The sequence below is a fragment of the Dendropsophus ebraccatus genome, chromosome 8 (genome assembly GCF_027789765.1).
Source record: "Dendropsophus ebraccatus isolate aDenEbr1 chromosome 8, aDenEbr1.pat, whole genome shotgun sequence".
Classification (NCBI taxonomy): Eukaryota; Metazoa; Chordata; class Amphibia; order Anura; family Hylidae; genus Dendropsophus; species Dendropsophus ebraccatus.
Window position 1 is genome coordinate 97823757 of NC_091461.1, and position 27933 is coordinate 97851689.

The window sequence follows — 27933 nt, forward strand, 5'->3', positions numbered from 1 at the left end:
CCACTCTTGTCGACAGCTCCTGCCAACGCTTAAATCTCCCCCCGCTCCTGTCACCTGCTCCCGTATCTCCCCCACTCCTGTCACCTGCTCCTGCCACCGATTCCATCTCCCCCCCGCTCCTGTCACCCACTCCATTCTCCCCTCGCTCGTGTCACCTGCTCCCGTATCCTGTCACAGCTCCCATGTCCCCCCCCCACTCCTGTCACCTGCTCCAGTCTCTCCCCCACTCCTGTCACCCGCTCCTGCCACCGCTTCCATCTCCCCCCCGCTCCTGTCACCCACTCCATTCTCCCCTCGCTCGTGTCACCTGCTCCCGTATCCTGTCACAGCTCCCATGTGTCCCCCCCCCACTCCTGTCACCAGCTCCTGCCAACGCTACTATCTCCCCCCGCTCCTGTCACCTGCTCCCGTATCTCCCCCAGTCCTGTCACCCGCTCCTGGCACCGCTTCCATTTCCCTCCCGCTCCTGTCACGCACTCCCATCTCCCCTCGCGCCTGTCACCTGCTCCCGTATCTCCCCCACTCCTGTCACAGCTTACATCTCTCCCCCCACTCCTGTCACCCGCTCCAGTCTCTCCCCCACTCCTGTCACTCGCTCCCGCCACTGCTCCCCCGACCGCCAACCCAGCGCATCCAAACAAATGCAATTGACAGACTATTTTTCACGGAGCGGACAAAATGACACTCGGTGAAAAACACTGGACGTGTGAATGAGGCCTTATAGTGACCATGTATTATATATATATGGCGGTAATCTGGGCAGATGCTGTAGGACCCCTCTAGAGAGCTCTGCTTGGTCCTATTCATTTTGCTGTTGGGTGGCAGATGTTTTTTGTGCACATAATCTGCATAGGGAGAAAGCCGCTGCCAGTCTTGACCCCCTTTCCATAAAACCTCAGACTATGAACACACTGTAAACAGAAACATTTAATATATTAAAATCAGAATAGGCAGTGAGGAGCAAAGATTCATAAATAAAACACAAAAAAAAAAGAAACACGGAGCGTGACCTGTGCAAAGGGTGGGGGAGGGGATCCATGTCGGGAGAACGGACGACGGACAATACTGTGTACCATCAGCGTAATACTGTGCGGTGTAATAGTTCTGAGGATTACATGGACATCACAGGCGGCTGTACAGGTACGCCATTCTTCACGGTGTCACACCAGTCTTGTTGCTTAAACAAAACGTGATGGTAAAAGACAGTGCAAAATAGTTTGGTAAACAAAGACGTTCCGAAGACGTAACACAAGCTGGAGACAGGGACCGAGCGCCGGTGTCACCATATTTATCATCAACACGAGATGGAGCGCTGACTTTAACCTTTCCATCTCCTGTATGTACCATGTGACTCATCTCCGCCACGTGTCCCATCAGCACTTGGTCCTTCTCTGATGTAAAACACGTAAAGACAAGACGGATTCACGGTGCAGGAAGTCATTGAGTTGTCCTAGTCCCAGTGTGGACACCTTGGCCCCATTCACCTCCAAGATCTCATCTCCTACTCTCAGGAGGCCAGAATAAAGCTTGGCAGTGTTGGCGTCACTCATGTCCTGCACATATATACCTACAGGAAGAAGCAGAGATCTTTTAGGGTCCACGTCACATATGCAATTTACTAGGATAAAGCTTTGTCTATTACCCACCTGAGTCTGGCCTTCCATTACCAGAAGAAATACTGAACCCGAAACCTCCCTTTTGTAGGCAATGAAGTTCTAAAAGGCGAGTCCCATCTGGATAAACCTCTGCTACCTTCCCTAATGCACGAGCCATACCGGGCGATCCAATGTCCTCTACGCTGAGCGCACGTCTGGGGGTGCAAGGAAACAATGGCGGTTACTGGAGGCACCATTCACTTCAATTCCTATTTAGCCCTTAGGGTATCATGGACCCCACCTATCCAGTTAGGTTAGAGGTCACAATGATAGATAAACACCATCTAACAACTAACAGACAATTGTTCACAACTTTTATTGAGTAAACATCCACAATGCAGGGAGGAAAAGTAAAGGCCGTATTACACGGCAGTATAATGAGGGGGAAGCGAGCACCAACCTGTCAGCTCATCGCTCCATTCCCTGCCTGTGCTATTACACACACAGCGAGCGGGAGGGGCTGACGACTGAAGTCAGTGGCAGTCTGCTGCTGCCACTCCTATTACGCGGAGTGATGAGCGGCAGACCATTAACATGATCGGGATTTTTCAACAAGTTGAAAGACCACCATGAGCCAATATCATCCATGTCGGCTGATCCTGGTCTTTTAATGTACTATTACACCAAATGGCGGGAACAGGCGGTAATCGACCAAGTACGGCGGATAATCAGTTTGTGTCATAGGGCCTTGAGTGAAGGTTTGAATGTGGTAACCTAAAGATAGGGTTAGGGCCCTATTCCACGGGACGATTATCGCTCGGATAATTGTTAACGATAAACGGTCTTAAACGACCGCTATTGCGAACAACCTGAAATCATTCACCCAATTACACGAAGCGATGATCATTACTTATGATCGTTCTTGCGGTCGTCTTGTCGTCGCTATTGCGAACGATGTCTTATTCCATGTGAATGAGCAATGATAAAAATAGGTCCAGGTCTTATTAAGTGATCAACGATTTCTCGTTCGTCGCTTAATCGTTAACTGCTATTCAACCAAACGATTATCGCTTAGTTCCGAATGATTTAACGATTATCCGAACGATAAACGTCCCGTGGAATAGGGCCCTTAAGGTCAGGACTGTGACTTTCACAACATAAATCATAATTTTTTTTAGCCATTCTTTAGTTGAGTTAGTCAGTCTTATTATATCACACACCATCTCTAGAGCTGGAGGCCACCGACTGCTGCCCTTATAGTCAACTGAAAATGTTATCCTATACCGTTGAACTTATTGTTTCCTCCATGATCACAAGGTATCCAGGGCCCGAGGCAGCAAACCATGATGCTTCCTCCATCATGCCTCACAGTTGGGATGAGGCTTGGTGTTGGAGTGCAATGTTGTACCTGTGGATCATCCAAGTGATCACAGGCTAACCTGAGATTGGCCACATTTTGGATAGCGGTGGCTAATAGTGGACACATGCACCAAGGTTTTTGCACTTTGTAGAGTCCTCTGTAGATCTTTTGCTGTTACCCTTTAGTTTTTCCGGGTTTAGCCTTTGTTTTCTTGGACTAAAGCATGGTTCACACTATACCCCATATGTCGTAGGTATACCATAGCATAAAGCAGCAGGCCCATTCAGTTTAATGGGCCAAATGTCATCTATTAGTGGCTATGTCCGGGCCATTTCCCACACATATACATTTAATTTTTCAGGACTCAATAGCACAGGAGACGGCATGTTATTAGTAGCAGTGCAGAAATCCAGGTAAATCCAAAGGGTTCACTTACTTTTCCTTGCAGCTGTATGTACATGATTTATATTAGTGAATAAAAATCATCTATTTTTGTATAATACCACAAAGGCAATCACCGCTATATATCACACTGGAGTTCACCCCCTGCCTTTATAGTTTTATAGTTCCCTGCCAGTTTACTGATCCCATCTGATCACTGCTGTCATTAATCTGTCCTACAATAGTCTATACCGCTGAAGTTTTATACTTGCATTGGTGCAGTATATGGATAACATACCTTGGAGCTGTGTTGACATCCCCTGTAATATAAGCAGCAGACCGATCTGACTTTCCCAACAAATTCTGAACAGAGGATGCTCTTCTTGGGAGGTTAAATGGTGACATCTGGTGGTAAATTGAGAGTACTACAAGTTAGAATCTTAAACATTCAAATTATTGCGCACTTTAGCTCCATAGGTTATATACCCAGTCTTTAGTAATTATTTACCTATAAAATGTAACTCATTGCTCAGCATTATGTTAAAAAAAAAAAAGACATAACAACATGATTATTTATTGGATTCAGAAACCTTAGTAATTCTTCAATTTTACTTGAACAGAATATGCGACAATTACGTCTATACATACATATATATATATATATATATATATATATATATATATATATATATATATTACTCATTCATCGCTTCTATTAGGATAAATCACTATTTTATTACCCATTTAACCAGTCTAGACAACTCTCTATGCTGCATAATGCATGTTCTCTCATGTCCTGAAAGGGTAGGAAAAAAAGGGTCCAGGCGATATAACTACATAGTCTGTACAGGTTTTCAGCATCTGGATGTAAAGAAGAATTTTCCTATTCCCTGATAGCAAAGATCTTGACATTAATAAGAAACTGATATAGAAAGTCACATTTGTTTTAATTATACATATACGCTTTATATACATAAATCTGGGCCCATTGACACAGTGATGCCCAGGTCTGCAGTAGACGGTAAAGAGGCGGCACAAAGTATTTCCACTGGTTAATACAATTAGGAAGGAAGTATGTACAGTATAATGTAATGCAATTAGAGCAATGGCGATGTGCACTGTCAGTCCTGTCCCTGCAGGCTCTGCTGATCTGCAGTTTCACCTGGTGCCTGCACACACTTGCTGGATGCCCACAGGGCTTTATTTTAATGGTGAAACCTTGGTTGATGTCAGAGGTGACAAGGATGGAGCTTGCAAGAACATCATTTAAAGAAGAGAAAGTCTGGAGCACTGGGGGGCATTAATAAGTTATATTCCTGGCTAAGCACTTAGTCATTGCAAGGAAAAAGCTGAACAAGTCAACTGCAAACAAGGAAGTCAAAAAAGGTTCAGAACGCCAGGCGGATGTAAATCCAGGCTAATTACCGTATGATGTGTTATACTTTGTGCTGAAATATGTCAACCGGTTCAGGATCTCTGCTGTCAGGGGAAGGGAAAACTCCTATTTACATCCGGATTTTGAAAACCTATACAGACCTAATAATGTACATCAACATAAATGACATTCATCAGTCCACAATAGTAAAAATCCACAGTCTATCGTGAATTCGTTAAAGTGTATGTGGGAGACAGAGCACACAAGGGGGCATTATTACTACCTTCGGCACAGAAAAGGCCATAATTACTACATGAGGAAACAGGAGGGGCATTATTACTACCTGTGGCACAGGAAAGCTCATTACTACTACATGGGGGAACAGAAGGGGCATTACTACTACATGGGGAAACAGAAGGGGCATTATTACTACATGACGGAACAGAAGGGACATTATTACTACATGAAGGAACAGAAAGGCGAATTATTACTATATGAGGGAACAGAAGAGGCATTATTACTACCTAGAACACTGAAAGGGGCATTATTACTATAAAGGGGATCAAAAGGGACATTAATACTACATGGGGTAACAGAAGGGGTGTTATTACTACATGAGGGAACAGAAGGGGCATTATTACTACATGAGGGAACAGAAGGGGCATTATTACTACCCAGAGCACTGAGAAGGGCATTATTACTCTATGGGGGAACAGAAGGGGCATTACTACAACATGGGGGAACAGAAGGGGTATTATTCCTACATGAGGTAACAGAAGGGACATTATTACTACATGAGGTAACAGAAGGGGTATTATTACTACCCAGAGCACCGAACAGGGCATTATTACTATATAGGGTATCAAAAGGGGCATTAATACCACATGGGGGAACAGAAGGGGCATTATTACTACATTTAGCAACAGAAGGGGCATTATTACTACCCAGAGCACTGAGAAGGGCATTATAATTATATGGGGCAACAGAAGGGGTATTATTACTACATGAGGGAACAGAAGGGGCATTATGACTACCCAGAGCACTGAAAAGGGCATTATTACTATATGTGGGAACAGAAGGGGCATTAGTATTTCATGGGGGAACAGAAGGGGCATTTATACTACATTGGGAAACAGAATGGGGCATTAATACTACATGGGAGAACAGAAGAAGGCATTATTACTACTTGGGTTGCAAAGTAAGATGCATAATTACCAACTTGGGCAGACAAAGGGGCATTACTACTACACAGGGATACAATTACTACTTTATTTATAACATGACCCCCACATAAGGGGCATTAATATGGTATAACATGGGGCAAAGGAACATGATAATTCTGTAGAATTACAGAATTTGGGGGGAGGGGGCAAAAAGGGACTAATTACTGTATGGGGCTTCAATGGGGCACTATAATCCTTTGGGGCACTATGGATTGGGAGTTTGCATGGAGATTCAGAGAATGCTGGAAAAGTATGGAGCCCAAGATGTTTGTCTGATACAAGGAGAATAAAAGGCAAAGTAATGTCATGTGAGAGTCCCAGGATATAACTGCACTGTAATCACTGTATGGGGGTAATGTTGGTCTCTGTACAGTGGTTTGTACTCAGTAGCAGTACTGGAAGCATTGTTCAGCCATTAGACAGTGGGAATGTGTGGTCAGGATATGGCGGTATTATTTGTTCTCTTGTACAGCCATTGGTAATATTTAATCACTATGTGGTGGTAATAGGTGGTCCTGGTGAGGCGGTATTATTTGGCCTTTGTGTAGATGTAAGGCTATTATTACACACACAGATTTATCTAACCAAAGCCAAGAATGGATTTGAAAAGAGGAGAAATCTCAGAAATCTTTCCCTTACTTTGGCTTCAATTATCTGTCAGATAAATGCCCTATTACACCAAGTGATTATCGGCAATATTTGGACAATTATCGTCTTTTACGGACAATAATCGCTTGGTGAAATAGGTAATGCATTATGTCTGCTGATCGTTGTTTTTCAATATGTTGAAAGAAAACAATCCCGCTAGCGAGTGTCTGCTGGCGCAATAGGAGCGGTTGCAGCAGACCGCCGCTATCTCCAACGGACTACCCGGACTCTCTAAGATTCTACGGCTCGTTGTGTCGGGGCACAATGGACTTAGGAGAACGTATCTTCCTGAAAGATCTGCTTTACCTATAGAATGTGTCTAAGAGGCAGGGAAATTGTTCCCTCAAGTATACAGAGGACTCACAAAGGAGTCCTATATATTCTTTCAGCTGACAAATCCACTGTGTCCAGTAATATTTTTTTATAGTGGTCAGGGCTCCATTTTTCTATTACCGGGCTCCTCTATATAGCTAACCTTCTATATGTGCAATAAGTGAGTGCATCTGCTTCTCCATGGTTACAGACTACAAACAAAGCCTGTGTAGTCTGATCCTGCAGTCTTGTGTAAACCTATGCTCCAGCTCCACAATATTCACACGTAGCAGGTTCTCTATCCTAGAGGAGACTGAGAATCACTGTTGGTACATGATATGTCAGTGTGAAAAAAATCCAGGCACACAGACTAGGGAATGGGGAAAAAGGGATCAAACGCTTCACAGGGAATGTCCATTGAGCTGTGGATTTGCAGCTGCACAAGCAGGCGTGTCAGAGAAAGCAATACAGTAATCCAACAACCCCTGTCCATTCTGTCAATACTTTAAAAGGGTACTCCAGTGAAAAAAAAATGCTTAGATCAACTGGTGCCAGAAAGTTATATAGTAATTATAATTAAATATATTTACTTCTATATGACTATAATTAAATAGAAGTATTTGTCATTTACCTCTATTTAAAAATCTCTAGTCTTCCAGTACTTATTAGCTGCTGTATGTCCTGCAGGACGTGGTGTATTCTTTCCAGTCTGACACAGTGCTCTCTGCTGCCACCTTGTCTATGTCAGGAACTGTCCAGTGCAGTAAATTTTTCTATAGGGATTTGCTACTGCTCTGGACAGTTCCTGACATGGACAGAGGTGGCAGCAGATAGCACTATGTCAGACTGGAAAAAATACACCACTTCCTGCAGGACATACAGCAGCTGATAAGTACTGAAAAAATAGAAATATGTAGAAGACGGCACTTCCGTAGCGGTGGTGCTCGAGGTGAGAAAAATGTTAAGATATTAGGAAGAGCCCGGCACTCACCAAGTAGATTATGCTTCTTTATTGTAGTGTAGCAAACATATGGTACAAGGACGCGTTTCGGCCAAGCATGGCCATGGCCCCCTAAGCTGATGAAGGCCATGCTTGGCCGAAACGCGTCCTTGTACCATATGTTTGCTACACTACAATAAAGAAGCATAATCTACTTGGTGAGTGCCGGGCTCTTCCTAATATCTGATAAGTACTGAAAGACTGGAGATTTCTAAATAGAAGTAATTTACAAATCTGCATAAGTTTCTGTCACTAGGTAATTTGAACACAACTATTTCCCCTGGAATATCCCTTCAAGAGTATATGGACTCCTCATTTAGAATGAGTGTATAGAGTGGGTGGTTCCTCCCTAGCGGACTTGCCATCTTGTTATCTAATTGTGGGAAGTTACAGCTGTTATTACAGCTCATATAGATTGCCAACGTAGCTTCCCCAGACTACCGTATGGTCCATCTATCTAGTCGCGGAGTAATAAGGAACCTCTAAAAACCTAGACTCATGTGTCATTTAGGACTTGGCATAGGACTTGCTGTAATGGTGGTCAACCGGCTCCATAGAGATTTCTATTATGATTGCAGGATGGAATCATTTTATATATGGAAATTACACTAAAAGACAACTCTATATGCAGCGATGTCATGAGGTGCTATGTATTATCTATTCACAAGTGGACAGATATTTGGGAGAGGCAGGCCTTGTGCATTAGTGCTAATATCAATCTGTCTGGGAAGGAATGGGTTAACACGGTAGAGTCAGGTTACTAAAACACAAAGTGATTTTTCGACGATCAACGATAAACAAACTAAAACGACCGCTATGGTGAATGACCTGAAATCGTTCACCCAACTACATTATTGCATTCGGCCTGTCATCGCCACTGCGTTCGCCTCTACTGCGAACGACCAAACGACGTCTTATTACATGCAAACGATTTGCAAACGGTCAAGGATAAAAATAGGTCCAAATTCTATTAGAGGACCAACGATTTCTCGTTGGTCGTTTAATCATTGCCTGCTATAATAGTGCATTTACATGGAACGATTATCGTTCAAATTTTCGTGATAACGATGGCATTTGAGCGATAATTGGCTCGTGTAAACGCAGCGAGCGAGAAATTGTTTATTTTGATCTTTCAACATGTTCTCAAGTCGTCGTTGGTCGTAGATCGCTTCGTGTAAACAGTCTTTCACCGATTCACCCTATGTGTGTGAGATGGGCTTAAGCGATCTTAAAACAATCGCAATAATGATTTTTCCAAACGATATATCGTTCCGTGTAAACACTGATGGTTATACAAAACACATCGTTACTTCGAAATCGTTAATCGTTCCTTTGGGCCAATTATTGCTCCGTGTAAACGCACCATTACACTAAACGATTATTGTTCAAATCCGAATGATTTAACGATTTTGCGATCAATAATCGCTCTGTGTAATACCACCCTCACTGGGTCAGATCTGACGATTAACTCATTATTGCCAGCTGGAACAAGTGTCTGTGCTTTGTGTCTATCATATACATGCAGAGATAAGGCAGGTGCTGAGGGCCAGGCACTGAGAAGGTGTCGGCCACTTATCAGCCGCTCTGCATGTACAGCAAGCTGGGATTCCTGTTTATCCAGCCAGCATGCTGCTCCACTCACCAGCTTCAGAGACTGCAGGGATGGGCTCTTCTTTATCATCCCCAACTTCTCAGATCCAATATATGACTCGCTGTCGCCATTTGCCGATTTGCGCCCTTTATGAAAGTCCGGAGAAGTTATCTGCTCCAAGCTAGGAGACTGGAACCGCTCCAACTTGGGCCGGGACGTTAGACCAATGCTGGAGAAGATTTTCCTCATTCCGCTGCGGATGTCTCCTTTCTTTACCTCAGACTGAACTTTGCTGTTGAGGAGATCACAAGAGGATGATTGTGAGCAAAATTCATTCACCATCAACGTCATCACTCCTTAAAGGGAAGATTTTTTTAGTCACTTTAAGGACTAAACAAATGATATTAATTCTATTTATTTCTAGGACTCTTATGGTGCGTTTACACAGAGAGATTTATCTGACATCTTTTTTAAGCCAAAGCCAGGAACAGACTATACACAGGGAACGGGTCATAAAGGAAAGACCGAGAATTCTCCTCTTTTCAAATCCATTACAGCTTTGGCTTCCAAAATCTGTCAGATAAATCTCTGTGTAAACACACCATTAGTAAAACTAATATGGCCACCATTACAACTCCAATAGTTTTCCCAGACTCGTATGTCTATGTATGCAGTGATTGAAAATGCCGCAAGGATGTCTAGAAGACTAGGCAGATTAACCATTTGGAACACAGAAATGGGGCCATTTTGGTAAATCTTTTTTATTTTTATCCTCTAAACAGATACACCCAATAAATTGCTCATATTACTTAAGGACTTCTTTTACAGGTTAATGTGTCTCCTGATAACTCACCTCTCATGTGCCAGCTCCGTGCATCTGTCTTTGGTAGCAATAACTGGACCAGAACCTTGGAAAGGAGGAAAGCAATAAGTCATTGGAGACATGTCCGGCAGGCAACGATTTCTCACCAAGATATACACTACCCAAAAGTAGCTCTCAAGATTCTTTTCATAGGGCAGCGGGGAAGCAATTTTACGCCCACTTAAGGTAAGACCCCGTGTCTGGTCTGATACCACCTTTAATCACTTACATAGCTGCCTGAGACATAACTGTATGCCACATTATTTTGTCCCAGTTCAAGTGGAGGAGGACCGCCCACATGACTAGATAGCGGTAATTTACAAAGAGAACTAGAAGTTTTGTGTGTGTGTGTGCGGGGAAAGGGGGCGGGTATGTGTCACATGGAAACAGGGTATTCATATGTCTGGGAACACTGCTACTGGCTGTATTATGCTATGTTATTAGCGTCTGGTCTGATTTTGTGGTGATTGGTTCCCTTTAAGTTAGACACATATGACTTACTGATATCTCCCTACAGTGCACAGGGCACTAAGGATAAAGGTAATTTTCTTGGGCACCGTTTTTGTACAGATTGCAGTTGAATCCATATGCTTATGAGGTTTGATGCACTGAGGGCGGAATGAGGAGGTTTGGTGCAATGAGGGCAGGATGAGGAGGTTTGGTGCACTGAGGGCGGGATGAGGAGGTTTGGTGCACTGAGGGCGGGATGAGGTTTGGTGCACTGAGGGCAGGATGAGGAGGTTTGGTGCACTGAGGGCCAGATGAGGAGGTTTGGTGCACTGAGGGCGGGATGAGGTTTGGTGCACTGAGGGCGGGATGAGGTTTGGTGCACTGAGGGCGGGATGAGGTTTGGTGCACTGAGGGCGGGATGAGGAGGTTTGGTGCAATGAGGGCAGGATGAGGAGGTTTGGTGCACTGAGGGCGGGATGAGGTTTGGTGCACTGAGGGCGGAATGAGGTTTGGTGCACTGAGGGCGGGATGAGGAGGTTTGGTGCACTGAAGGCGGGATGAGGAGGTTTGGTGCACTGAGGGCGGGATGAGGTTTGGTGCACTGAGGGCGGGATGAGGAGGTTTGGTGCACTAAGGGCGGGATGAGGAGGTTTGGTGCACTAAGGGCGGGATGAGGAGGTTTGGTGCACTGAGGGCGGGATGAGGAGGTTTGGTGCACTAAGGGCGGGATGAGGAGGTTTGGTGCACTAAGGGCGGGATGAGGAGGTTTGGTGCACTGAGGGCGGGATGAGGAGGTTTGGTGCACTGAGGGCGGGGTGAGGAGGTTTGGTGCACTGAGGGCGGGGTGAGGAGGTTTGGTGCACTGAGGGCGGGATGAGGTTTGGTGCACTGAGAGCGGGATGAGGAGGTTTGGTGCACTGAGGGCGGGATGAGGAGGTTTGGTGCACTGAGGGCGGGATGAGGAGGTTTGGTGCACTGAGGGCGGGATGAGGTTTGGTGCACTGAAGGCGGGATGAGGTTTGGTGCACTGAGGGCAGGGTGAGGAGGTTTGGTGCACTGAGGGCGGGATGAGGAGGTTTGGTGCACTGAGGGCGGGATGAGGAGGTTTGGTGCACTGAGGGCGGGATGAGGTTTGGTGCACTGAGGGCAGGGTGAGGAGGTTTGGTGCACTGAGGGCGGGGTGAGGAGGTTTGGTGAACTGAGGGCGGGATGAGGAGGTTTGGTGCACTGAGGGCTGGATGAGAAGGTTTGGTGCACTGGGGGTGGGTTGAGGAGGTTTGGTGCATCGGTGGTGGGGTGAGGAGGTTTGGTGCACTGGGGGGCGGGATGAGGAGGTTTGGTGCACTGAGGGCGGGGTGAGGAGGTTTGGTGCACTGAGGGCGGGGTGAGGAGGTTTGGTGCACTGAGGGCGGGATGAGGTTTGGTGCACTGAAGGCGGGATGAGGTTTGGTGCACTGAGGGCAGGGTGAGGAGGTTTGGTGCACTGAGGGCGGGATGAGGAGGTTTGGTGCACTGAGGGCGGGATGAGGAGGTTTGGTGCACTGAGGGCGGGATGAGGTTTGGTGCACTGAGGGCAGGGTGAGGAGGTTTGGTGCACTGAGGGCGGGGTGAGGAGGTTTGGTGCACTGAGGGCGGGGTGAGGAGGTTTGGTGAACTGAGGGCAGGGTGAGGAGGTTTGGTGCACTGAGGGCTGGATGAGAAGGTTTGGTGCACTGGGGGTGGGTTGAGGAGGTTTGGTGCATCGGTGGTGGGGTGAGGAGGTTTGGTGCACTGGGGGGCAGGATGAGGAGGTTTGGTGCAGTGAGCGCGGGGTGAGGTGGTTTGGTGGACTACCTCCCTCACTGCACCGATTTCCTGTGCTGTCCTTTCTCATGAATATCAGCAGAGTGAGCAGGCCAACCTCGGGCAGATAAGTACACTGAACCAATTTATTACCCTAGGGATTAAACTATCACTACATCACTACACAAACTCAGCACTGAGTATGAAGGCAAAAAAGTACCTTTATGTTCTGCACCGGTGTACAATAAGGAAATGTCAGCAGTTTAGATGCGTCTAACGTGCTGATAGTTTCCCCTTAATAACTAAAGGCCGTATTACATGGCACAATTTTCTGGGGGAAGCCAGGTCAGTGCTCGCTTCCCCCTCATTCCCCGCTCACTGCCTGTGCTATTACACGCACAGAAAGTGAGCGGGGAGAAGTTGGAGGGGCTCCCGGACGATCCTTAGATCATTTCGGCTCCCATTGAAGTCAGCTGCTGCCATTCCTATTACACAGGGGAAAACACGCAGCAGACAGTCACCGACAGTCAGCATGTTGAAAGACCACAATCAGCCATCATTGTCTAAATCGGCTGATTGTTGCTTTTCAACATAGGCTATTAGGCTATGTTCACACTAGGTATAAGTACTTTATGCGTAGATATAGTAACAAATGTCACAAGTCATAAGTACTTTATGCGCCTGTGAACACTGCCTATTGATCTATGGGATCACGGACGGAGCGTATACACATCGTATACGCTCCGGCCAGGATCCCGTGCGGCGCCGCAAATAACTGACATGTCAGTTTTTTGCGGCCGCAATTCAATGAATTGCGGTCGTAGGAAACCCTGTCAGTTCACACAATGAAGCGGGCAGCTCCGGCCGCTTGCTTCATTGTGTGCTGTGGGAGGCTCTGATGCGGGCGCGCGCTGATGCGCCCGCATCAGAACCCTGCGGCAAGGAAATTCATCTGGACGGTACTTTAGTACTGGCTGGGATGATCCGGGCAGAGACCGGCCATTTCGTGACTCGGCCGGGGGTCACGGAACGGCTGGTCGTTCAGGTAATGTGAACATAGCCTTACACAAAACAATTATCAGCCTGAATGGCCAGTAATCAGCCAAAAAAGGCCGATAATCATTTCCTGTAATAGGGCCTTAAAGCGAATGTACCATCAGGTACATACGCTTTAACATGACCCACAGATAGATTGGTGCCGGCGCGGGGAAGCCGGTGCCACGGTCCATTTTTTGAACCGCAGCCTGGTTCCCATGTACGGCGGAATGCGGCACCGGCTTCCCTGCGCCGTTGCTGATGTATCCATGGGTCATGTTCAAGCGAATGTACCTGATGGTACATTCGCTTTAAGGCTAGGTTCACATTCAACGGATCCATACACGGACAGGCATACGTCCCACTCATTTCAGTTGCCCTACCGTAGTCAGCATTTTTCTAGAGCCTATACAAGTCTGAGTATGAAACAAAACTAATATGCTGATAATATGACCTAACTGTATTCATTAGCTGGTGATGCCCGTGCCTGCCTGTGCACACATATATCTGCACCTGCACAAATGTGATCCGAACAGGTCCTTATAGATAGTAGAATCTGGAGACAGGTCACTGACCCAAAGATTTAGGCTATGTTCCCACTACGTACTAATAACAGCTGTTCTTTTGTGAACGGCCATTGTTTAACACTAAACCATGGCTGTGGTAAAACCACGGCTGGAATTTATGTTCATGATCATTAATTCTGGCCATAGTTGTAAAACAACGTCCATGGTTTAGTTAGTGACGTTGTTAGTGCGTTATTCTGATTGCCAATTTGGCACTGGGAAGGAATATTTCCTTGTAGTGAGGAAAACTGGCTTCTAATTTAAGGGGATTTTTTGGCGTTAACACAGCAGGATAATAAACTAGATGGAGGTGTCTCTTTTTTCTGACTTACAACCTACTGTATATCAATGGTTTTATCCTTTGACCCTTGATGCCATCTCTGCCTATGATTTATATAACACATTTGCTCTGAGCTTGTCTTGATAGATGCCATAAAGAATCTTTCTTACCCGTTTGCTCATTGTTTGCAGTTTGTGGTCCATATTTCTCGGTGTACATTTCTTTTCTCAGACCGCTGTCTTCATTCAGCGTCTCTTTCCTTGATTGACCAATGACCTTAGGACTAGGCCCGGACCCTGTAGCTGAGTTGTTTCTCTCACAATGTCCATGTTTATTACCAGTGTGCGAGCTGTCATTGTCTTTTGATTCCCTTTTCACCTGTTTCTTCCCAGCAGACGTTCTATTCTCCTTGGCCTCCTTGCTTTTTCTCTCCTCTGACTGTTTCTGAAAATTTAAAGGTGCTTCCCTGACTTTAGGCTCCATTACTTTTATGCCGGATGTAGACACATGATGATTGTCTATACCTCCAAGAACATCAGGATTGGTCATTTTCGAGTTTGGCACTAGGTTGGACTGAATTCCCTTTTTGTCCTGGAAAACTGGTACCTTATTTCCTCCATGTAATAGCTGTTGGGTGACACACTCCGTGCGGGTCGCGAGTCTACCATTTCTAGACAGCACTGTGGTAGGTGCTTTCCCAGGTGGGGGAATAGGCACACGGTTTGAAAGACTACCTTGCATTTTGCCGGGATCTGATTGAGGGACCATGTATGGTATACAAGGAACCATAGGAGCCATGTGGACCCTACTCTCTGTCTCATCATTTGTTCCTTGTCTGGTGTCTAGATTTAGTACAATGTTTCCCGTTTCTATCTCTGTATGTAATGCGTTGAATCCCTTCTCCATATCAATGGTTAAACTCTTGGATTTTCTTGTGGAATTAGTTTCAATGTCTGGTGGCAATTTTGAAAAACCAGTTCTTACCGAATCTACATAATACCCCCCAATCATGGCGCCAACCTGTGGACTCGATTCTGATATTCTGAGTATAGAATTGGGATCTATAAGGGCTGGCTTCTCTTTAAATCTGCTTTCTAGAGCAAAAACAGAGGTACCATTTTTTCCTTTAATGACTTGTTCAGAGTTCAATCCCCCAGCCCTTGTTTGAGCGTCAGAGAATGAACGTGTTGGGCGTAATACTGCTCCATGGTCAGGTGTATCTGGTGCGCTGTTCTTGTATAACTTGTGTGTTGCCCATCTATGGTTTTTATTGCCATGAGTCCTACTGCCATCTTCTTCTCCAGAAGAGTCTGCAGTTGAGTCACCACCAATATGCGTCTCACGAATGAGCTCTGTATGTACTCGCCATGGTTGGGAAGGCAAAATCCAGTGAGGGGAGGGCTTTACCCCCAAAGGTGAGCTAAGGGAGCCCTCCTGAGTAATTTTTGAACCTAAGTGAACATTTCGTAGGTTAGTACCATGTGTAGCAGCTGGACTGGTTCCTGTTCCTTTGATGTTGGAGCCACAAGTCCCACACTGTCCATGACCAGATGGTGACAATTGCTCTGTCCAGGAAGGAGGACCATTTGCCTGTCTCTTTGGTGGAGGAGTGTTGTTCACAGAAGTTGCCTGCGGTACATGTTGTCGTTCTCGATATCTCTCTTCTACGTCTCTTTCAGATTCATCCTGAAAACGAACGTGAGATGGAGAACTCCCTCGAGAACCTTTGTGCCAAGAACAATAGTCACTACTAGAGCTGTCACTTTGAGATCCTCCGTCTGTCACACCACTTGTTGCATTTAGACCACTGCAACAAGAAAATATGCAGGAGAGAATAAAGCCAAAACTTACATGAAACTAGTAATGAACAAAAAGTATTGTCACGATTACTGGATATAATAGGGAAAATACCCATTGGCTATTCAACATGATTGTAAGAAACAATAAGAGTGCTAGGACAATGGTCTAGACCCTCTCACTGGTGCAGAACTATAATACCCTTCATGCCTGGACAGCCAAAGCATTGGTTTCCCAACGTGATGGTAATTTTAGTCTCCATAATGTTCTACCCCCTCCATAGAAAGGAGATACACAAAGGGTGAGTTCAATCCAAGTTTAGAGGATTCCTTCGCGAGTGACCACTGAGATGAAGAACAGTCATAAGAAATGTGTGCAAGTATGAATGAGTGAAAACTGGAGATTTGACCTGGAGATGTGAACCTAGCATCGAAAATGTCTTATCGATCAGCATTTCAGAAAGTACAAGCAACCAGGTATAGGTTTGGGCTTGGGTAAAGAAAAAAAGTTGTGAATGTAGAAAATCAAGTCTTGCTTGGGTAAATGAAAGTCCTACTGCTACTAAATGGAAAAGATTACGAAAGCCCAGACTTTTTGACATTTGGGGTTACAGGCAAAGGAAAGGCATTGGAAGGAAGTCCCTAAGAGGTAAAACTGTCATCTGACCACTAGCCATGTACACCATGAATAGTGTTGAGCGGACTTGCCAAACTGTTCAGGTTCCCGAACACACTGCATTTGACTCCTGGCGACTGCAGAAGTTGGATGCTGCCCTAGGGAGTCCTGGAAAACATGGATACAGCCTATGATTGTATCCATGTTTTACTGGCATTACTAGGGCGGCATTCAACTTCTCCAGACACAGGGAGTCAAATGCTGAGCATTCAGTTTCGGAGAGCCTTGCTGAACCCAAGCAGGGTTTGTTAGGGAGATGAGGGGCTATAATTGTTCCTCTAAGTCACTTTAAAGGTGTATATATAGAAGGCTTAGCCTGTCTTGAAGTTAGAAGAGGGGTTATATAATTTTTGGGGGGGAATTAAAGTCGACCATGCAACTTATGTCAGTGCAAAACATTGGGAGTCTATTCCAAAAGGGGTCAGTAACATATAGTATGACTTAATAATTGATGGGTGCCTGACCTCTGGGAACATCACTGAAGTAATGTAACGTGGATCAAGGTTCACCGAGTTCCCCTTCCGAGTCTCTCCCAGGAAACTGCAGATGGCCCTATTGACTTGAAGTAATGGGAAGTAATGCTGGTTACTTGTGGCCCAGTTGGGTAGAGTAGTAAAAATCTGCTAAATAATTTTAAACCCATGATTTGTTCTTTATTAAAGAAAAGTCAGGGGTGTAGGTTGGGGCAGGTGTCCTGGGTGTTTAGTGTTAGGTGAAGGGGAACAGCAGGCCAGTCCACATGGACTAGGGCAGTGTTGCCCAACTCCAGTCCTCAGGGACCACCAACAGGTCATGTTTTTAGGATTTCCTTACTATTTCACAGGTGATATGATAATAGTCACTGCATCAGGTATCATCACAGGTGTTTTTGTACTGGATATCCCTAAATCCTGAGCTGTTGGTGGTCCTTGAGGACTGGAGTTGGGGAGGAACACTGGGCAAGAGGATAAAGATACCGCTAAGACAGAAAACATCCCTTGACTAATGGAGGTCCTAACATCACTGTCTATAGTAGTGACAAGAATAAGAATCTGTATGAAGGAGGGAGGTTAATATACATTTCTGAAAAGTATAATGTGAACACTGAGCAGTAATAATCGTGTACCCTTACGTGTATTCATATCTGCTGGAGGTTTGTTTCAACCATCTACTACTCTTTCAGTAAAGTAATATTTCCTTGTGTCGTTTCTGACCTTTCCCCTCAACTAATCTCAATCTTGTGTTTATTTTCTTTTTCAATGAAAACTACAGGCAGTGTGCATTATTGCAAGGCAGGGACATCATATACAAGGTTTGGTAGGGCTCTACGTGATACTAGCATGGAATATAATTACCGTGTACGGCTGGAGAACATTTCACTAGCATTGTCTTGTCTTTGTAAGGAGATGTTTTATGGGCTGAGTAATCAAACATAAAACATTGGCACAAACATGGATATTCCACCGAGACAGGCAGCCTCCTATATAGAACTGTTGTTCTACCGTGACAGCTTATGATCACAGCCTATAGGAACCGTATAGATAACGTCCGCTACACTCCACAAATACAATGAGGTGGCGGCACAGAAAAAGAAGATAAACCGAATGAAGAACGGTGATGACACAAGGGACTCGTCTTCCCTTTTGTTAGCACATGCTTTGGTTTTTTATTGTCTCTACGAGCCCTTAATCCCTTCAATCCCATTCTCTATCTTCTCTGGTCCCTTACATTTTACTGTCTTCCTTTCTTTTTGTAGACCCCCCACCTCCACCCCCATCTTGCTTACCGGCGAAGTGAAGGCTGCGAGTGTGGATGTGGCAGTACACAGTGGGAGGCTCGCAAGGGACTGGCCCCCTTTGCTTTCATCCGTGCTCTGTGTAGCAGCTGCTTGGCCTGTTCGTGACGGACGCTCAGCTCCCTGGGAGAGGATTAGAAAGGCTTTTATAATGACGCCACTTCCCTAAGTGCATCAGCCAACGTCAGAATGTATAAAAATGCAGGGCGAGAGCAGAGACTGACGCCGACAGCGCCCCCTAATGGATTGTTGTTAGACATACACAAATAAGACGCAGCAAGAGGTGAAACTAGGACGTAACCCATTTTAGGAGATGACTGCACAAGGACACTCAGAGGCAGGGATGCATGACATGACATATGGTCCAGGCTTAAAGATTACAGACATTGGCCACTTCTGGCAGCATATTTCTCTCGAGCGGGGGCGTAAAGGATCAGCTGAGAAACCACAGTCTAGTCAATAAGTAGATGTCCAATACCACCAGATGCCACGGGCTAAAGAAAAGCCGAGTGCTAATAGCTTCATACTAGCTGCTTTCTCCTGTATATAAATCTCTTAAGCTACATGTCCCACAGGATTCTAGCATATCATAGGTGGTAAATGGTGCAGATCTGCCTCAAGATGTAAAGGTCATATTACACGGCCCGAGCCACGCTGTAAACAAGATCTGCTAGATCGCTTACAGATCCAATTACACGGCTCGATGATCGTGCGGCCAGATCTGTGAGAACAGTCACTAGACTGCTTTCTCTTATTAGGGGATGTTCCCACTGAGGATAGGGTGAGGAATTGAAGAGGAATTTGCTCTTTATTTCCGCTTGAAATTCCTCCCGTAAAATATGAACAGAGCAAAGTCCCATTGTTTTTAATGGAATTTCCGTTCTGTTGTTTACACTTCAGAATTTCCAAGCCAAATTTTTTGCCACAGATCCGCTTTCCGCCAAAAGACACTTGTCAATTCTTTGCGCGGATTCTGCTAGAGAAACCCTATAGAAGTCAACGGGGGCCAATATTCAGCTTGAATTCCAGAGCTTAATAGGCGAGGAATTTCAAGCAGAAAAGTTTCCTCTTCAATTCTTTGCTGAATATTCGCCTATTCCTCAGTGTGACTCACCATACAGTAAAGCCCCGTTCACACGTAGCAAAACTGGAGGAACAATTCCGCCGCGGAATGATCTTAGCCTCCCTCTCATAATGGGAGTCTATGGGAGGCTCTCGCTGCTGCTCTCCCCGTGCTGAAGAATGAACATGTTCATTCTTCAGCGCGGAGAGACGCTGTGAGAACAGCAGCGCGCGCCTCCCATAGACTCCCATTATGAAGGGGAGGCTAACGGCATTCCGCGGTGGACAATTCCGCCGCGGAATTCCACTAGTTTTGCTACGTGTGAATGGGGCCTAACACGGGAAGATTTGCAGCTGATAGCAGATTTTTTTTTTTGATAGGTTTAGATGTGATCGATCAGTGGATGAACAAGGTCTGTCCAATTTGGCAGATAATCATCGCTTGTAGTGGGGAATAGTGTTGAGCGAGCCCTAAAATGCTTGTTACTCGAGTCAAGCATTTTTCAGTGTCCAACTTGTTCAACTTGAGTAACGGACTCCATTGAAATCAATGGGAGACTCGAGTATTTAACCAGGTGCCTAGATACCCTAAAGTAACCTATTACATTTTTGTAAATCTAACTTTTGTATATTTCTCCCTTGAAGGTATGTGTAAATAAAATATAGAAAAATTAGAATGAAAACATGCAATAGGTTTTTGCAAGACACACTAGAACTCTGGAAGTATACCTGGAATTGCCGGCATCCCGCCGGATTTCTAATGTGTCTTGCAGAAACCTATTGCATTTTTTTATTCTAATTTTTGTATATTTTATTTACACATCCCTTAAAGGTACAAAATAGACAAACATTAAAAAACATGGTCGAACATCAAGTTCGTTCAACACTAATAGGCAATTTAAAGTTCCATAGCCAAAACTGTAAAAATACAAAACCTGTACCCAGATGTACAATGTCTGACACAGAAATGGTCCTTATAGCAGCAAAATGAAGACATACAATCTAGGACAAGATGTGACATACAGTATTAAGAGCCGTTGTTCAGGTAGCTGCTGAGAAAAATACCCAAACTGCCTCTAGTCTATACAACGGTCCATTCCAAAACCTTACAAGAAAAACCTAGACGAACTGGAAAAAATATGTCTTAGGGTGCCTTCACACATAGGGAGTTTGCAGTGCATTTAGCACTGCGAGCTTTTTAGCAAATCCGGCCAATAACAAATTAGCATTAGAGTAACATTACAGTCTAGGGCCCTGCGTTCTTACCATGGACTTTCATTCCTCTGAGAATGTAGTGACAGCCATATTTAACTAATTAGCTGCCTGCAATCACTCGTCATGCTCCTGCTTTAGTCTCCGGGTCCCCACTCCCCCACTGACAGCCAATCACTGAGCTGGCCTACAGCAGCCAGTGATTGGCCATTTGGCCATCAGTGAGCGGGGAGCTGGAGACTGAAGAGGGAGCATGACGAGTGATTAGCATTAGCTGTTTATTATCTTTACAGACAGCTAATTAGTAAGATATGGCTGTCACTACATTCTCAGAGGAATGGAAGTCCATGGTGAGAACGCAGGGCCCTAGACTGTACTGTTACAGAGTATCGCAGTGGATTTACATGAAATTCGCAGTGCAGAGTTCTGATGCGGGCACGCACTGATGTGCCCACATCAGAACTTAGCGGCACTAAAGATCATCAGCCGGTACTGCAGTACTGGCCGGGTTGATCTTTTCAGAGACCGGCCGTTCCGTGACCTGGCCGGGTCATGGAATGGCCGGTCTCATACGTAGTGTGAACATAGCCTTAGAAACTTACCAGCAACTACCAGTAGGACAAGAGACCCCTATACTAAAGGCCCTATTTCACTGAACTTTTTCGAACGATTATCGTTCATAAAATCGTTCAAACGACCGCTCGTTAACGATATTCGCTCTGTGGAATAGCTGTAAACGAGCGAACGACAACAGCGAAATCGTCGTTGAGTCGTTCACTATTTTTTTTCAACATGTCGAAAAAAAATCGTTGGTCTTTCAACAATAATTCGCTAATCTTTTCGTTGAATAAAAAAAATCTTTCAGTCGTTCTTGAAATGTCTACCTACATTTCCCCACGTTTTAAATGACCATGTAACGATGTAACGACCGCTAAAAAATCGTTACACTACAGATATCGTTCACGTTCCCACACGTATTATGTGTTATCGTTCGCTTAAAAAAATCGTTAAGTGCTCGTTAACGAGCGGTCGTTGGAGCGAGTCTATGAACGATAATCGTTTCGTGAAATAGGGCTATAACTCCTTTGTTGTGTTACTCACCTGCAGTCATCTGTTGCGGGTATAGATACTCCAGAATCAGCGTCTACATCACCGGGGAACAACCCTGCAATACAAAACAATAATCATTCTATACAGAGTATATGTATACAGTACTGGACTGTAGTCAGGATCCTCCTTTGGTACTCACAGCTGACGTCTTTGGAGACATGCCCTTGGCTGGGTAGACCACCGTTTGTATTGTCCACATTGAGACAGCTTGTGCTGTTGAGTTTACACCTCAACTCCTGGCGGTTTCTCTCCACTCGCTCAGCCAGGCTTAGTGAGGAGTGGGGGTCCCCTGTAGTGCATGGGGTACTGGAGGAATTATCACCTGTAAAGTGCAAGCAGTCGTGAGGACAGAATTGTGAACTGTTCTCATTAACACGAACAGAGTTGGGCAAGTTTTCTATTTGGCAGCTATTGCAGTGACTCGAGGAAGATCCACCAACGTTACCAGCCCCCCAAAGCTCATCAGATCCCCAAGCCTCCTGCTGTGCCCCAGAATACAGCTCCTGTTTATTACAATCCAACATGTCTTCAGTCAGGTAGGTACGAAGCTGTGGAGACACCAATGCGTCCTCTAGGATGTCACCTTCACTTCCATGGCTCTCGGAGTGCCTTGATTCCTTCTCCTTTGTCTGTTTTGCCTTCAGGGCTTTCACCTTTCCCTGTAGCACAGATGTCCTTATTCCATGTTCTTCATGCTTCCCTGACTTGTCAGTTTGTTCTGTATCTCTAGTCTTCAGACTAGCCGGTCTTACTTTTCTTGGGGATTTACTTGCCCGTCCTGTGGATCTCCTCTTGTCTGTGGGGGACACACATTCCCTTGTGTTAACCTCCATCTCCATCTTTTCTACAATTAAATGTTATCTGCAAATGTAAAAGAAATACCTGAGTAATAAAAAACCGGACAAGAATGCACATAGAATCTTTATATTTTCATAGTTAATCTACATAAAGGTCCCACTGAGCATATGAGTACTTTATTTTTCATTGCTTTGGGGCATCTAAAGTAAAAAAGGAACTGCAAATAGTCATTGAAAATATTCTACCGTTTCATGTGGCAGAGCCATGTGTCTCCACGGTTACAGACTACAATAAAAAACCTTGTGTAGTCTGATCAGGAGTGTAGATTTATATCGGGCAGATGTAGCAGTTAAACCTGGGCCCTGGTACTTATGGGGTCCGACAACCCTGTAAGTTTTAAGTGTGTGTGTGTGTGGGGGGGGGGGGGGGGGGGGGGCGGTCCATTACAAGATTTAACATTCGGCCATGAATCCCTGAGTCTGATCCTCCAGGCATATACCCTTCCGTCTGTCTAATAGTTCATGCTAATCTATGTATGTTACCATAAAGCAGGGAGCAGAAAGAAGGGAGTATGACTGGAGGACTACAGATGTTTAGTTGTCTGTTACCACGGAGACACATAGATCTGCATAGCAGCCATATACACAAATCAGAAACACAAAAGAAGACTATTTTGTAATTTGCTTTATTTATTTTATTTTTTAATGAGGGGTGTAGCAATGGAGAAATAAATAGTGTACACAACCTTTAGGATTTATTTTATGTAGGTTGCTAGCCTAAGGTGTACACATCAAGGTTATGTGACATCCTTAAAGACGCACTTATACTAATAAAATCCAAAAGAACACATGTTATTCTATTTCAAAGTCTGAGCCTACAGCCGCTTTACAGCTTCTGAATAGTTCAGCTGTGAATAGCGCATCAAAGCATTCCTCCTGAGTAACTCACAAGTCCTCGGTAAACCCAAAAGATGTTTGTTTAGTAGGAGCGCTTGTCATTCAAACTTTTAGGGACAAGAAATGGAGAAGAAAAAAAATTAAGGTGGACAGAGATATCCTCCAGATACATAAGAGAGGAACAGGGGCTATAGCTGCTATAGGTATAAGGTATTCTGGCTCTGTGTATATCGGTTATAGAGTAACCACTGTCACCTACCAAGCACATTGGCAACAATGACCAATGATGATTTTATAGGGAGATTCAATATTGACCTCAAGGTCATTGTGAGTCCGTGTTATAATGCTTTGTTCTTAATGACTATTTACATTCCACCTGTACAAAGAGTACTCTACAAGGTAAATTTTCTAGACAATGTAGTCATGCCATGGGGGCAGATACCATATCGCTGGTGTGTGAAACCCATGGGGGCAGATACCATATCGCTGGTGTGTGAAACCCATGGGGACAGATACCATATCACAAGTGTGTGAAACCCATGGGGGCAGATACCATATGGCTAGTGTGTGAAACCCATGGGGGCAGATACCATATCGCTAGTGTGTAAAACCCATGGGGGCAGATACCATATCGCTAGTGTGTGAAACCCATGGGGGCAGATACCATATCACTAGTGTGTGAAACCCATGGGGGCAGATACCATATCGCTAGTGTGGAAAACCCATGGGGGCAGATACCATATCGCTAGTGTGTGAAACCCATGGGGGCAGATACTACCATATCGCTAGTGTGGAAAACCCATGGGGGCAGATACCATATCGCTAGTGTGTGAAACCCATGGGGGCAGATACTACCATATCGCTAGTGTGGAAAACCCATGGGGGCAGATGCCATATCGCTAGTGTGGAAAACCCATGGGGGCAGATACTACCATATCGCTAGTGTGTGAAACCCATGGGGGCAGATACTACCATATCGCTAGTGTGAAAAACCCATGGGGGCAGATACCATATCAAAAGTGTGTGAAACCCATGGGGGCAGATACCATATCGCTAGTTTGTGAAACCCATGGGGGCAGATACCATATCGCTAGTGTGTGAAACCCATGGGGGCAGATACCATATCACTAGTGTGTGAAACCCATGGGGGAAGATACCATATCGCTAGTGTGTGAAACCCATGGGGGCAGATACCATATCGCTAGTGTGTAAAACCCATGGGGGCAGATACCATATCGCTAGTGTAGAAAACCCATGGGGGCAGATACCATATCGCTAGTGTGTGAAACCCATGGGGGCAGATACCATATCGCTAGTGTGGAAAACCCATGGGGGCAGATACCATATCGCTAGTGTGTGAAACCCATGGGGGCAGATACCATATCGCTAGTGTGTGAAACCCATGGGGAAAGATACCATATCGCTAGTGTGTGAAACCCATGGGGGCAGATACCATATCGCTAGTGTGTGAAACCCATGGGGGCAGATACCATATCACTAGTGTGTAAAACCCATGGGGGCAGATACCATATTGCTAGTGTGTAAAACCCATGGGGGAAGATACTATATCACTAGTGTGTAAAACCCATGGGGGCAGATTCTATATCACTAATGTGTAACAGCCATGGGGGCAGATGCCATATTGCTAGTGTGGAAACCATGCTCACATAGACTGGCCAATACCAGGAAAATGTTGCTGCAACACCATGTGGCTATTGGGAACTGTATGCGGTGCACTTTTGCCCACATATGATGATTGCAATATGGCACCAGCCCCCTCGTCTCCGAAAGTATGCTGAGCTGGAAGTAGAGAGCTGAGGATCGAGGAAAGGTCATACCTTTTCTGCTTCCTGGACAACCCCTTTAAGTAAAATATAAACATTGAGCAGCACTGTGGTTAAGAGGTTGGGATTCCAGATGAAGGGAGACATCTGCATGGAGTTTTCACGTTCTTGCCATGTTGCCTTAATTTTCCTCCCACACTTTAAAAACATCCTGATAGATTAATTTGGAATTTAGATTGTGAGCCCTAACGACAAGACCTGATGTGATGACATCACTATACAGGGCTGCGGAATGCGTTGGCGCCATATAAGTAATTAAAAGAAATTTTTATGGCCCACTTCCAGCTGGGAATGTGAAACCTAAGTATCCGTCTAGCCTTGTCATATATATCCTAAATTACCCCAGAGACAAATTGCTGCACAATAAAGTCAACACATGAGCATAGTTGCCGCTGGCATTAGTGTTCCTTTACAATGCCAAGCCGTACTGGGCTATAACAGAGGCAATTCATGCCTTAGCTATATGCCCAGATCTGTTCCATGTAATGCCAGTGGTAACTTGATCAAGTGGGTTCCTCAAACATGAGGATTGGAGGTCTAAGGGCCGTAAGTTAGATCGTTCTGATTTGAACAATAACCGTTTAGTGTAATAGCAGACAACGATTAAACGACCAACGAGAAATCGTTGGTTGTTTGATAGAATTTGGACCTATTTATATCGTTGATCATTTGCAAAACGTTGACATGTAATAAGACGTCGTTTGGTCGTTCGTAGCAGTGACGACAGGATGACCGCAAGAACGATCATCGATCCGTGTAATTGGGTGAACGATTTTGGGTCGTTCGAGATCGTTTATCGTTGAAAAATCGCTTTGTGGAATAGTACCCTAAGGCTATATCCTGTGCCATTGTTGCCCTTTCCTGCTAACCTGCCTAGTAATATTACATAGTCCCCTCATAATCCACAATACTGTACAGAGAATCATCACGCAAATCGGGCACACAATCTAAATCCCATAGTCACCACTTTTGGAGTGTAGGAGGAAACCCTCACAAACAGGGAGAACATACAAACCTCATGCAGATGTGCTCCTTGGGGGGATATGAACTTAGGTCCCTGACAACAGCGCTAACCACTAAGTCACCGTGCTGTCTACCGTCTATGTGGCAGATTTTCTAATCTCACCTTTTGACCTATAAAAGACAAGAAAAATAGATCCACATATGTGAAACGTAACCGACACCAATCCTAGACATGTTACACCCTGGTAATATAGCAATATATTATTACATCCCGCTACATTGGGTAATATGCGCTATAAAAGCAGCCAAGCTTTCTTACTCTTCCTTAGAAGGAAGCATTTTTTTTTGCCGAACATTGAGAAATTAATGAAGAAAACAATGAACCCTTAGGAGCCCGGGGAGCTAAGGCGACACCACAGGGACATTGTGTATACGTCGCAGGTTTAGATATTCAGATTGGGCCTCGACGGGTTAAAATAACAGTGCAGTGTAGACATTCACACAAAAAGAGTTCTGTGCCAACAGGTCTGATACTTTCCAGACATTCTGAGGAAGGAGACAGAATTTTTAACCCTTTAGAAATCCACTTTCAGCATTCTACTCAGGCTCACAATGTAGCTGAAGCGTTACGCACAGTATCGATGACCGACAGCGTAGGCCAACGCCGGCCTTCTTACCGGTTGTCCAGTGTCCCTGGAGTCCGCCGCTGTCTCCATGTGTTGTTGTGGCCCGTTTAGCTCTCGGGAGCCCACTGGCACACCTGGCTTCTGCTTCTGCTCCAGGGGGCTTGATATAGTGAAGCAGCCAGCTCTCTGCTATGGCTGACTCCCTGGCACATCTCTGAGGCTGAGCAGCAGACGGTGAGCCTGGCAGCTTCAGCTCTTTTCCATCCCAGCTTGGAGATACGCTCGGCTGCCAGATGTGCCAGGAAGTCGAGGGCAAAAAGGCGACTTCTATCACTTGATGTGATCCTTGCATTCAGGGATGTTTTGTAGCCCACATTGCTTCCATATCATCCTGTGTCTCCTTCACTGGCCATAGCTCCCTCCCCTCCTTCCTTCAGTCTGCTGTGTGACCTCCTCTCTCCTTCCCTCCTCCTCTGAATGAAACTCTCACCCCCTCTCTGCCCCAGTCAACGCATACTTCTCAGTCAATATCTAACCAGCCCTGGGTACACAAGCACACAGCTGGCTATTGGAGCCCGGCTAGAAGCCTTATGGCTGCAGGCTAACTCTTCAGGGGGGAAGATGCCTGGAATTATAGCCGCCTTCTCAGAACCATTCAGAGTGGGGGGTTATATCTAGGGGGGGGAGGAGCGAGAAGGAAAAAGCTTAGAAATACT

The 27933-nt window shown here is 45.2% G+C and overlaps 1 protein-coding gene across 2 annotated transcripts; it reads right to left on the reverse strand.

The window, feature by feature from the left end:
* Positions 1–909: 909 nt before the first annotated feature.
* Positions 910–27665, reverse strand: KIAA1614 (KIAA1614 ortholog). Of its 2 annotated transcripts, none has more exons than XM_069981160.1 (10): positions 27269–27665; positions 22230–22951; positions 22082–22145; positions 18698–18829; positions 14631–16267; positions 10339–10393; positions 9537–9777; positions 3635–3741; positions 1647–1810; positions 910–1567 (listed from the first exon to the last, which is right to left on the reverse strand). In XM_069981160.1, the coding sequence occupies exons 2-10, from the start codon at positions 22927–22929 to the stop codon at positions 1374–1376; spliced, it is 3294 nt and encodes a 1097-aa protein (XP_069837261.1). In that variant the 5' UTR covers positions 22930–22951; positions 27269–27665; the 3' UTR covers positions 910–1373. The 2 variants fall into 2 exon arrangements, with proteins under 2 accessions (XP_069837261.1, XP_069837262.1); XM_069981161.1 differs by lacking the exon at positions 27269–27665 and adding an exon at positions 26644–26720.
* Between the last annotated feature and the right edge of the window lie 268 nt (positions 27666–27933).